General features: G+C 37.9%; 1 protein-coding gene across 6 annotated transcripts in view; it reads left to right on the plus strand.

Moving 5' to 3' along the window:
- Positions 1–13,773, plus strand: part of NME7 (NME/NM23 family member 7) — a 273,064-nt gene that overhangs the window by 110,762 nt on the left and 148,529 nt on the right. For all 6 annotated transcript variants that reach the window (XM_064594364.1, XM_045877515.3, XM_045877517.3 and 3 more), the window contains 2 exons: positions 9,134–9,198; positions 11,865–11,933. In XM_064594364.1, the coding sequence (XP_064450434.1) occupies positions 9,134–9,198; positions 11,865–11,933 (134 nt within the window). The remainder of the gene's footprint in view (positions 1–9,133; positions 9,199–11,864; positions 11,934–13,773) is intronic.

Here is a 13,773-nt window from a genome sequence, read left to right on the forward strand (position 1 = left end):
CACTCTCTCTAACTTTAATTACCCCTTTGTAATTTGCCAGTATTTTCAAATTGTATTCTGAAGAGCCTTAGAGTTACTTGGGTTTGCATCAAGCAGAGCTATGATTGTATGTCTCTTTGGTTATTTCTTAATTCAGTGAACAGTATTTGTTCAACACCTACTACATGCCAGAATTGTGCTAGGCACAGGAGATACAATGAGAACTAAAATGATCATGGTCCTTGCCTTAGGGAGTTATATTGTCCAGTGAATTTTACATACCTGGCTTCTACATATGCATTTCTTTTTTCTTATTAAACTTGTAGAAAGACAGTGAGATTTGGAGATACAATACTTTATGATTTCAGGCAAGTTATCTATCCTCCAAAACCTGATATATTCTCATCTGTGTAGTGGAATAGTAGCCTCTGTTTAAGAGTGTTGTTTTAAGGATTAAATGGTATAAATTCATATTAAAGAGTTCAGTCCTCAGTAATTGTTAATTTACTTCTTTCTTTCCTAACTAATATTTTTCTGTTGATTAAAGATTTGGAATTTTGGTTAACATTCTCATATCCATTATCATCTGAGTCTTTGGTGCAGATTTTTAGTGGGTTATCTAACTTCTTTTTCCTAACACTCTGTTGCTACAACTTTCTCAAATGTCTTTAATGTCAACATACTCCTGCTTATGCTGAAGGCTTTATCTGCACTCCCAGAGTCCTTAATCTCCTTTAATTCTTGACTATCCCTCTGTTCTAAGATTTTCCTCTCTGTTTGATATGGTGATACTCCTGTAATATTTTTCTTCTTTATTTGCATATACATCTCTATATATCTTTCTTTATTCATTTTCATTCTTTAATTTCTAAACTTTAAATAATTTCTGAAAACTCATTCCTACCAGGATTTTTGTTTTGTGTTTTCTTCCCTCTTTATTATTTTATTTTTATTATGTTATGTTACTCACCATACACTACATTATTATTTTTGATGTAGTGTTCCATGATTCATTGTTTGCATATAACACCCAGTGCTCCATGCAATATGTGCCCTCCTTAATACCCATCACCGGGCTAGTCCATCCCCCTACCCCCCTCCCCTCTAAAACCCTCAGTTTGTTTCTCGGAGTCCATAGTCTCTCATGGTTCGTCTCCCCCTCTGATTTCCTCCCCTTCATTTTTCCATTCCTTCTCTTAATGTCCTCCATGCTATTCCTTATGTTCCACAAATAAGTGAAACCATATGATAATTGACTTTCCTCTGCTTGACTTATTTCACTTAGTATAATCTCCAGTCCCATCCATGTTGATGCGAAAGTTGGGTTTTCATCCTTTCTAATGGCTGAATAATATTCCATTGTATATATGGACCACATCTTCTTTATCCATCATCTGTTGAAGGGCATCTCGGCTCTTTCCACAGATTGGCTATTGTGGACATTGCTGCTATGAACATTGGGGTGGATATGACCCTTCTTTTCACTACATCTGTGTCTTTGGGGTAAATACCCAGGAGTGCAATTGCTGGGTCATAGGGTAGCTCTATTTTTAAATTTTTGAGGCACCTCCACACTGTTTTCCAAAGTGGCTCTACCAACTTGCAATCCCACCAACAGTGGAAGAGGGTTCCTCTTTCTCCACAACCTCTCCAACATTTGTTGTTTCTTGCCTTGTCAATTTTTGCCATTCTACCTGGTGTAAGGTGGTATCTCAATTTGGTTTTGATTTCAATTTCCCTGATGGCTAATGATGATGAACATTTTTTTCATGTGTCTGTTAGCCATTTGTGTCTTCTTTTGAGAAGTGTCTGTTCATGTCTTCTGCCCATTTTTTGACTTGATTATTTGTGTTTTGGGTGTTGAGTTTGAGAAGTTCTTTTTAGATCTTCAATATCAGCCCTTTGTCTGTAGTGACATTTGCAAAAATCTTCTCCCATTCCGTGAATTGCCACTTCGTTTTGTTGACTGTTTCCTTTGCTGTGCAGAAGTTTTTTATCTTGATGAAGTCCCAAAAGTTCATTTTTGCTTTTGTTTCACTAGCCTTTGGGGACATGTCTTGAAAGAAGTTGCAGTGGCCAACGTCAAAGAGGTTACTGCCTAAGTTCTTCACTAGGATTTTGATGAATTCCTGTCTCACATTGAGGTCTTTCATCCATTTTGAGTTTATCTTTGTGTATGGTGTAAGAGAATGGTTGAGTTTCATTCTTCTGTAATAGCTGTCCAATTTTCCCAGCACCATTTATTGAAGAGACTGTCTTTTTTCCATTGCATAGTTTTTCCTGCTTTGTCAAAGATTATTTGACCATAGAGTTGAGGGTCCCTATCTGGGGTCTCTATTCTGTTCCACTAGTCTATATGTCTGTTTTTGTGCCAGTACCATGCTGTCTTGGTGATCACAGCTTTCTGATATAACTTGAAATCAGGCAACGTGATGCCCCCAGCTTTGTTTTTCTTTTTCAACATTTCCTTGGTGATTCAGGATCTTTTCTGATTCCATACAAATTTTAGAATTGTTTTTTCCAGCACTTTGGAAAATGCCATTGGTATTTTGATCAGGATGGCGTTGAAGGTGTAGAAGCTCTGGGCAGCATCAACATTTTAACAATGTTTATTCTTCTGATCCATGAGCATGGAATGTTTTCCCATCTTTGTGTGTCTTCTTCAATTTCTTTCATGAGCATTCTATAGTTCCTAGAGTATAGATCCTTTACCTCTTTGGTTAGGTTTACTCCGAGGTCTCTTATGGTTTTTGGTTATACTGTAAATGGGATCGTTTCTCTAATTTCTCTTTCTACAGTTGCATTGTTCGTGTATAAGAAAGCAACTGATTTCTGTGCATTGATTTTGTATCCTGCCATATTACTGAATTGCTATATGAGTTCTAGTAATTGGAGGTGGAGTCTTTTGGGTTTTCCACATAAAGTATCATGTCATCTGCGAAGAGAGTTTGACTTCTTTGCCAATTTAAATACCTTTTATTTCTTTTGTTGTCTGATTCCTGTTGCTAGGACTTCTAGTCCTATGTTGAACAGTAGTGGCGAGAGTGGGCATCCTTGTCGTGTTCCTCATCTTAAGGGAAAGGCTCTCAGCTTTTCCCCATTGAAGATGATATTTGCTGTGGGTTTTTCATAGATGGATATTATGAGCATGAGGAATGTTCCCTCTATCCCTATACTCTGAAGATTTTAGTCAGGAAAGGATGCTGTATTTTGTCAAATTATGTTTCCACATCAATTGAGAGGACCATATGGTTCTTCTCCCTCCTCTTATTAATGTGTTCTATCACATTGATTGATTTGCAAATGTTGAACCACCATTGCATCCGGGGGATAAATCCCACTTGGTCGTGGTGGATGATCCTTTTAATGTATTGTTGGAACCTATTAGCTAGGATTTTGTTGAGGATTTTGGAATCCATATTCATCAGGGATATTGGTCTGAAATTCTCCCATTTGATGGGGTCTTTGCCTGGTTTGGGGATCAAGCTAACGCTGGCCTCACAGAATGAGTCTGGAAGCTTTCCTACTTTTTCTATTTTTTGAAACAGCTTCAGGAGAATAGGTATTATTTCTTCTTTGAATGTTTGGTAGAATTCCCCAGGGAATCCATCAGGCCCTGGACTCTTGTTTTTTGGGAGGTTTTTGATCACTGCTTCAATCTCGTTACTGGTTATTGGCCTATTCAGGTTGTCAATTTCTTCCTGTTTCAGTCTTGGCAGTTTATAGGTTTCCAGGAAGGCATCCATTTCTTCCAGGTTGCTTAATTTATTGCCATAGAGTTGTTGACAATAATTTCTAATAACTGTTTCTATTTCCTTGGTGTTAGTTGTGATCTCTCCCCTTTCATTCATAATTTTATTAATTTGGGTCCTTTTTTTTTTCTTTTGGATAAGTCTGGTCAGTGGTTTATCAGTCTTATTAATTCTTTCAAAGAACCAGCTTCTAGTTTTGTTGATCTGCTCTACTGTATTTCTGGTTTCTAATTCATTGATCTCTGTTCTAATATTAATTTTTTCTCTTCTAACACATGGCTTAGGCATTGTTTGTTGCTTTTTCTCTAGTACTTTAAGATGTAGAGTTAGCTGGTGAATTTGGGATTTTTCTGTTTTTTTTTTTTGAGTGATACCACCTTTGCCGTATCCCATAGGTTTTGGACTGATGTGTTTTCATTCTCATTGGTTTCCATGAATTGTTTAAGTTCTTTGATTTCCTGGTTGACACAAACAAACATTTTTGAGCAGAGTGGTCTTTTGCTTCCAAGTGTTTGAATTTCTTCCAAATTTTTTCTTGTGATGGAGTCCCAGTTTTAAAGCATTATGATCTGAGAATATGCAGGGAATAATCTCAATCTTTTGGTATCAGTTGAAACCTAATTTGTGACCCAGTATGTAGTCTATTCTGGAGAAAGTTCCATGTGTGCTCGAGAAGAAGGAGTATTCTGTTGTTTTAGGCTGGAATGTTCTGTATATATCTATGAGGTCCATCTGGTCCAGCGTGTCATTCAAAGCTCTTATTTCTTTGTTGATTTTCTGCTTAGATGATCTGTCCATTGCTGAGAGTGGAGTATTGAGGTCTCCTACAATTAACATACTGTTGTCAATATGACTCTTTTTTTTGGTTAACCGTTGGCTTATGTAGATGGCTACTCCCATGTTGGGGATGTAGATATTTACGATTGTTAGATCTTCTTGCTGGATAGACACTTTAAGAATGATATAGTGTCCTTCTGTGTCTCTAAGTACAATCTTTAGTTTAAAATCTAATTTGTCTGATACGAGAATTGCTATTCCAGCTTTCTTTTGAGGTCCATTGGCATGGAAGATGGATCTCCATCCTTCACTTTCAGTCTGGATGTATCTTTAGGTTCAAAATGAGTGTCTTGTAGACAGCATATGAATGGGTCCTGTCTTTTTATTCAGTCTGCAGGCTTGTGCCGTTTTTTTGTGAACATTTAGGCCATTCACGTTCGGAGTGATTATTGACAGATATGAATTTATTGTCATCATGTTGCCTATGGAGTCCTTGTTTCTATAGATTGTCTCTTGTAAATTTCTGTTCTATATCAGTCTTGGGGTCTTTCTTCTTTTATAGAACCCCCCCTTAATATTTCATGCAGGGCTGGCTTAATAGCCACATATTCTTTCAGTTTCTGCTTGTCCTGGAAGCTCTGCATCTCTCCATCCATTTTAAATGACAGCCTTGCCAGATAAAGTATTCTTGGCTGCATGTTCTTCTCGTTTAGTACTCTGAATATGTCTTGCCAGGCCTTTCTGGCTTGCCAGGTCTCTGTGGATAGGTCTGACGTTATTCTGATGTTTTTCCCTCCTTACGTAAGGAATCTCTTCCCCCTAACCGCCCTTAAGATGGTTTCCTTGGTTCTAGGATTTGTGAGTTTTACTATTACATGCCGGGGCATTGGTCTGTTCTCCTTGATCTTGGGAGGGGTCCTCTCTGCCTCTAGGACACGAATGTTTGTTTCATTCCCCAGATTAGCGAAGTTCTTCGGTACAATTTGCTCAAATATATCTTCTAGTCCTCTCTCTCTCTCCTTCTCAGGGATCGCAATAATTCTGATGTTGCAACGTTTCATGGTGTCACTTATGCTAGGCCTCCTCATTTTCCTTCTTTTCTATCAGTTTGTTTTCTAGATCACTAATTCGTTCTTCTGCCTCGTTTACCCTAGCTGTTAGTGTACCTAGATTAGACTGGCTCTTGTTGATAGCATTTTTAAGTTCTGCCCGTTCAGCTCTCATTTCTGCCCTTAGAGACTCTATGTTGCCATTAATCAATTTCTCCATTCTAGCTATCATCTTTATAACTGTTACCCTGAAGTCTATTTCCGACATCTTGCTTATATCTAATGTCCATTTGTAAATCTATGGCAGAAGTCACAATCTCTGGGTCTTTCCTATTTGGGGGGTTCCTTCTCTTTGTCATTCTGTTGAGTGGTTGTTGAGGGAATGTACAGAGTCCAAATTATTGACCACAGCCCAAAAATGATGCACCTGCTTTATAGGGACCTTAGGGTTGTCGGTCTCTTGTTCTCCCAGCCTGTCTTCTGGGAGAGGGGCCTGCCGCACTGTCACTCAGGCAACCCTGTTTGGGCAGAGTTGCCCTGCCCCCTGTGGGGGGGAATGGGCTCAGTGAAAACCGGTTTTCAGGGTCTTTTGTTCTCTGGCGGCTTTCCCTGGCAGCTTTCCACGTCTCTTCCAAGAGTCAGAGCAGAAGTGACTGTTTCCAACCCTCTGCCTCAGAGCAGAGAGATCTCAGTCTGTTCTTCAGTGAGCTCTCTAGGCCACACTGTCTCCGTTTCTGTCTGTGCTTCTAAAACCACAGCGTCCTGGGTTTTGCGCCCCTCAGCAGCACTCCCAGCCCTCGCTTCCAGATCCAGGCACCTCTCTGCCCTTTGTGCTTCTAAAACCGCCAGCTGCCCCAGTTTGCAGGTGGGGCCCTGCTGCTCCTGGTTTCAGTCCGGGGCACTGCCCTAAAGTCCTTTCCCCACTGCTACCCGTCTGTGAGTCTGTGCCCTGTCCCCAGCGCAGGAGACTTCATTCACCGGTGGTGCAGGATCCCCACGGTTCCCTCTCCCTTCCATTTATCTTCTGATATCTGTCTGTGGAATCACGCCTCCCCACTTTATACCTCAAAACCAACCATCAGCGATATTCTGTTTGTAGAAATCCAGACTTATCTTCTTACATCTCAGGCCAATTTCATGGGTTTTCAGAGTGGTCTGATAGATATCCAGCCTTGCCGGATAAAGTAAATTTGGGGCACTGGTTGGAATAGGGTCCCCTACTCCTCCGCCATCTTTGCCCCTCCTTTTCCTCTTCCTTTTGTCAAACAAGCAGACCTCTGTTCTCATCATTTCAGCTCTAACCTGTCTGCACACTTCATTATAGCCCTCTACCTGTCTAGCTATTTGAATGCAATCCCTTATCACCTATATTGTGTAGGGAGTTTATTCACTCATTCATCAATCATTTTTAGCCATTGGATATGCTCTCTTCTCAAATACTGATCAGTGTTCTGTTCTAAAATTCTGTTTCTATGTTCAAAATATTTCACTATCTTTTTCCTTAATTGTTGTTTCATAACATCCTTGGAAGCTTTCTGAATGTAATCTGAAACTGGCCCCTGAACTCAGAGGGGTGGGAGAGACTGAAGAAACAGGAAGGCCACTATAGTTTGGTGGGTGGCTGTTTTAATAAGCAAGGAAACTTACATACAAGGCTTGTCTTAGGCAGCAGCAAGGCGAGTGGATTCCTGCACCCACGTGCCAAATCTTTAAAAAGTTTCTATAGAGGTCTTAACTGAGTTCAGTCACACATACCCTGCAGTATTATGCATCATTATCTCAAGGCTGTGTCCTTGGAGCAGCCTCTGGGAGCAGGAAAGGCAAGCAGAACCCACATTCCAAGGGTAGGGACGGGGGTGGGGAGCCCTCCAGTGCCTGGGTCCAGCTCACTGGTGAACTGGCAATCATGCCATCTTGATGACCTTCCCCAGGAGATTAATCAATTTGTTTTTATTAGTTGTTTTCTTCTTAAAGATGCTGTCCATCTTTCAGTCACTTGAACTCAGAGAACCTGTATTCCTTCATCTTCACACTCTGTGTCCAGTTTAGTCCTGTTAGTTCTTGTATGGAAATGTCTTATATTCATTACTTCTTTCTCTAGTGCTGCCATCCAAGTCCAGTGAGCCTGCTAGATGGTTTCAAAAGCCTTTGTTATTCTGTCTTTTATTCCTTTTTTGCAGACCAGCTTGCCTATCATTATTACATCAATAATATTCCTAAAACACTATTTTGTCCTGTGTTCTGCTCAACGTTTTCAGTGGCTCTCCTTTTTTTTGGCAGTGTTTCATTTGGAGGAAAAATATTCTGATGAACCCCCAGTGTTGACGTGAATTATTGTAATTATAATGCAACTTAAATATGTCCAAATATAAAACTAAATATAAACCTTTGCACATGCAACTGTGTAACTAAAGCAGTTTACAAATTCATTACAAACAAGACTATAAAATGAATAAAATTTAACTTAACAACTTTGATAAGATAAAGATGTTTGACAAAACTCAGTCACTAAGTCATGGATATGGTAGAGTGCTCTGAGTTGGCATGGGTCTGTTCTACTTCTGAGGAACCTTTGTTTCTACAGCATGCTCTGGTATCATTTGGCCTTCAGTTGGTACAAATATATCACTTGAGAAATACGTCTATTGTTGTCTTTTTTTTTTTTTTCCCATCCCTCAACCTACTACAATTATAATAGCACTATCTGGCTGTAGTAAAATTGTAAAAAAAAAAAAAAAAGTGCACACTCCTTGGTGATTTGGGGTACCAAATAAGCATCCAAATCATCCAAAATATATGGGGTAAGTGTGTGTGTGTGTGTGTGTGTGTGCGCGTGTGAGAGCGAGAGAGAGAGAGACAGGGAGGGAGAGAGAATTTTAGTTGACTTGAAAAAAAGAAGCTTAGAATATTTTTATACTAAACTAAAGGAATCTCAAAATCAGTCCCAGAGTCCCAGGATCTACAGGCCGTATTATAAAAAGCACTGGATCAAGTCTCTTTTTCCTTTTCAGCTTTTTTTTCTTCTTTTCTACCTTCTTACTGTCATGTGAACGTGCTCACATTTTCTCAGATCTGTGCCTTCTGTCCTTTTATAACTGCTTCTCCATATAATCCCATCTATCTACAGGCTTTAAGTACCAATTCATGCTCTCATTTCCCCTTAAAGCTTCTGCCACCCCTTCAATTATAATTTGATTTTTCTCCTTGGAACTCATCCTTGGAACTCCCATATCCAGTACTTTGGCATTTCATTTTTTTTGTAATGTTAGTTTCAATTGTTTGATTTGCATATTCTCTACATCACTAGACTTCAGGCGCTTTAAGGCAAAATAGTATCTTAAAGGTTTTTTGCATAATCTTCAGGATCATTGTTGATATTCCTGAAGCACTTACTGAGTGAAACAAATGATTACTGGTGATGCTTGATATTAGAGATTTAGTTTCCCTTGGAGAAATATGTGATTTCTCTGTATAGAGTGTAAGCAAAGTACTTTGAGGTAGAAAATTTGCATTTCTAAGAAACTAAAATACCTTGAAAATTTTGTATTTTTGCACTCGTTTGTTCTGTATTTTCAGGACTGCTGGGAAAGATCCTCATGGCTATCCGGGATGCAGGTTTTGAAATCTCAGCTATGCAGATGGTAGGTAGTTTGCAATAACTCATAATCTATTGACAGATTTCTTTTTTTAATGTTTTATATTGAATTTTCTCTGTGCACTTGTGAACTCAACACATTAAAAACAAAAAGATATAGTTACTGAACTTGATAACCTTATAATCAAAAAATGTTTTTGAAATTATTTTATCAATACAATCTTTCACTGAGGGAACTAAAATTCAAATCGTACACCTAATTTAAGGTTATAAAACAGGTTTATACAGTTCCTGGAACTTTGGTTGCAAAATAAATATAGATGGAAACAATGTATTTAGTTCCTACAAACAAAAAATAGAATTGAGTAGTTATACTGAGCTCTCTGTTGTTTGGTGACTAAGAAGAGAATGGAGAAAGAGAGTCAGTTGAGATTTTCCCCTTAACTAGGACATTTTGCTGGCTTCTGGGCTTTCCCTCAGAACCTTCTTTGGAGTTAGCACATTTCAGCTTCTGTTGGCAGTCATACCACTTGACCTCCAAAGCCCACAACTCTTCAAAATTGCCTAGTGGATGCATTTATAGGAAACCTTTCACTGAGGAAACAACATCCACTTCTGTAGAGCTCTCATACCTTTGTGTTGTATTTACCAGTGCACTTGACAAAAAATTGGGTACAAGTTATAATAGGAATCAGATAAACAATTTGGGTTTTACTATGTGTGAAGACAGCAAGTTTATGCTATTTTGATAATGAAATACTGACTTTGGAGCTGAGATTTTTCTTATCAATATAATTTATGTGTTCTTTTCCCGAAAAGGAACTGCTTTGATTTCTGCTAAGTCTTAGGATCATCCAAAATCAGTGGTCAGGGTGGGAACTGGGATTCTGACAGTTTTGTGTCCCTAATTGGTAGGAATGCCCACAAATCAAAAAAAGGGCAGAAATATCAACTAGTTTGCAGAGTCATCAGGGAAAACTTGGAGACTAATGAGAAAGTAGAAGAATCTTACCTAGGATTATAAAGAAATTGTTAGCCAAAATGTTCTGAAAGTATTAGCTTGGTGATGTATTCATAGGATTGTAGGGCCTGCTTTAAAAATGTGTGTTTTGTAGAAAATTTAGATTTAAACATTGATCTAACTCTAGGTCCTCAACCTAGCATAGCTGGCCAGAGAAAATTTAGATTTAAACATTGATCTAACTCTAGGCCCTCAACCTAGCATAGCTGGCCAGATTTAAACATTGATCTAACTCTAGGCCCTCAACCTTAATAGCTGGCCAACCATGCGTGGTGACAACAAGAATAATAATTAAGAAAATGATTGATTGAACCTATGAGGGAGGCATGATAGTTTAGTGGCAATCACAGTCATTGAGTTTTGGAGTCAGGAAGCTCTATTTCTGAATTGTCGGTCAGCTGCCTTTTACACTCATGGGTCTGCTGGCCAGTGAGAACATGATTTGCCTCATTGGATTATTTTAGGAATTAAATGAAATAACCTTAGGCAATGCCTTGTAGAAATTCCAGGGCAAATTATAAGTACTTAATAAGTTATATATTCTATTATTTTGTTATATTAAAAGTACAAGTTGTGGGACTGTAGGCTAAAACACTGAAATCAGACAAAATTCACTACCTGTAATAGTTATGTTGCCTGTGAAATAAATCCTCCCAGTTTGAATTATTGCCCAGGTAGGCAGAAATTTCTCAGTGATCTTCAATTCTGGTGACAATAAAGAAAGTAGGGGAGAAAATAAAATTGTAAATTCTGAGGCTATTTAAAAAAACAGTTTAAGGTCTTAGTTCTTGAGACCCTAGAACTTAATGCAATTTTATTTTTAACCAAATTTGAATCCAGCCTGGAAATGCTTTACTATGAACCAGACTAGGGATTTTTCTGAATGCTTGGGAGGAAAAGGGTATTATTTTTGGCTGCTACAAAATCTGAAGTACTTTTCATTAGTAATATTTCTTGGGCCACTAACCAATCAGTAAACAACATGACATTGCTTATAAATTGTGTGTGTGTGTTGAGAATGAGGTTTTATTCGAAGAGAGGTATAGTGTAGTGGTTAAGAGCATGACCAGTGGGGTCAGATTGCTTGAGATGGAACACAGATCTGAAGGTTACATAACCTGATGTCATGGGGTCATTGTGAGGATTAAATGAGATGATGCAAAAAGAAGAAGAAGAAGAAGAAGGTAGCAGGAGGGGAAGAATGAAGCGGGGGAAATCGGAGGGGTAGACGAACCATGAGAGACGATGGACTCTGAAAAACAAACAGGGTTCTAGAGGGGAGGGGGGTGGGAGGATGGGTTAGCCTGGTGGTGGGTATTTAGGAGGGCACATTCTGCATGGAGCACTGGGTGTTGTGCACAAACAATGAATCATGGAACACTTCATCTAAAACTAATGTTGTAATGTAAGGGGATTAACATAAGAATAAAAAAATTAAAAAAAAAATGAGATGATGCATGTACAGGTCCTAGAACAGTGCTTGATACATTAAGTACTCAATAAATGATACCCATTTTTATTACTGATGAGCTAATCTTTAACAACACTTTTTCAGAGTACTTAATTTGTGCAAGGTTTATATTTTAAAGTAAGGAAAATATATCCAAGAGATCATAAATGCTGAGTGCAGAGTGTGGTTCATTTTATGTTCTTTTGGTGGTTGGCTTATATTTTGTTTTGTTTCAATCCAGTTCAACATGGATCGAGTTAATGTTGAAGAGTTTTATGAAGTTTATAAAGGAGTAGTGTCTGAGTATAATGTAAGTATCAAAGTAAATGTAGGGCGCCTGGGTGGCTCAGTTGGTTAAGCGACTGCCTTCGGCTCAGGTCATGATCCTGGAGTCCCGGGATCGAGTCCCGCATCGGGCTCCCTGCTCGGCAGGGAGTCTGCTTCTCCCTCTGACCCTCCTCCCTCTCATGCTCTCTGTCTCTCATTCTCTCTCTCTCAAATAAATAAATAAATAAATAAATAAAATAAAAAAAAAATAAAACAAAGTAAATGTAAAGCATTGGTCCTGAAAACAGTTTGTGTATCTTAAATCTGGGGGATCTCAGTATAGTTTATAATCATGAAAGTATTCGCGAGTCTGCCAGTTGCCAGCTGATTATACCCAGTGACTGAGGCATTCTTACCTCTGAGAGCCACTGGATCAGTTTTTAAAATATCTTACTATTTCATTTGTGAAACAGAAATATACCACAATGCAAAAAAAGAAAAATTGCTGGGATATTGATGCATTTGGACATTCTTTATGAAGTTTATAATATTCTCAGAGTGGAAGACTCTCCAAAATGCTTTAGAAAGTTAAAAGCAAATAGTTACAGTATAACACCATAGCATTATTTAACATCTACTTTAATGATATAAATGCAGGTAGAATCATCTGAAAATGTGACTGAGACTGAAGAAATAAGATTTAAAAGGTGTTGGTCAGAGGGCAATGAAATACATTCTTGAAAACAAATGACTATATTTGAATAAGCCAAATATTATTCCTTAAAATAAAACATAGTAGATATTTGATCAAAATTAGTTTCCTTCCCCTCTTTATAAAATTATCTTAGATACATTTGTGCTGGTGGACTGCCTCCTCACCTACATTGTTTTACAGAGTTTGACTTTTTTTTTTTTTTTTTTGGCATAAAGTTTACTGTTCTTGACAGTGAGACTAGATTCTCCTTCTCACTTCTCTATGACGTTTCCTTTCAGCCTTCCTTAAAAAGGACAAATGCACTGGTCTGAGAACTGGCCTGAGCCTTTGTCTTATTTAGTCCTACAAAGTCAAGACTGATTATGAAATCTATTTCATGTTCAGTGTACTGGTGATTTCCACCCTTAGTTAGAGGAGCCAGAGTGGTTTTCCTTCTGTAACAGCTTACTGAACCTTAATCTTATGAGCTTCTTCATTTCGTTATGCCTTTTCTTAAATGGAAGAATTTTAAAATGTGTTATCACTTAATTCAATAGAGACAGCAGTTTTCCATTTCTTAAATCTCTCTTTTATATATTTTCTTTTATTTGTTCAATTTTACTTTAAAAAATATGGTTGAAAACTGCTACCTTCCTCCATTCATGTTATGTTATAGCTCTACTGTGCATAAGATAAACCCATGGAGACATGTCTTTTGATCGTCAGTTACATTCTCATACAATATCACGTAGTATTGAATTTGGTAACAAATAGTTGAGGGCACTATTGTGCGCATATCTGAGATGGGCTATATTTTCCTTTGGAAAATAACTTTAAAAACCCCTCATCTCTGACTTATTGTCTCCTATATTGTGCTTTAAAATACTATACATGTAATTTATTTTTATGTAATATATACTTACTCTTAGGATTTTTTTCTTTTGATTTGGGAAATTCTAGAGTAAAAGTAAAAACATCACTGGGTGGATGTGTCATTTTCCTTAAGAAATCAGGAATTTGAATGACAGTAGAAATATCATACTGTAATGTCAGGATATCCCGGAATAATTGGTGTTGATGTGCTTTCTTCTTTCTGATACTCTCAGTAAGATACTGTCTGTAACTACTATTTAAGTCTTGTGATTTTAATAACAGAGTCTACTTAAGATAAAGAACATATGGGCTGTTT

This window comes from Mirounga angustirostris, unplaced genomic scaffold (assembly GCF_029215605.1).
Source record: "Mirounga angustirostris isolate CCGP_5_RB_7025 unplaced genomic scaffold, mMirAng1.0.hap1 SCAF_6, whole genome shotgun sequence".
Taxonomy (NCBI): domain Eukaryota; kingdom Metazoa; phylum Chordata; class Mammalia; order Carnivora; family Phocidae; genus Mirounga; species Mirounga angustirostris.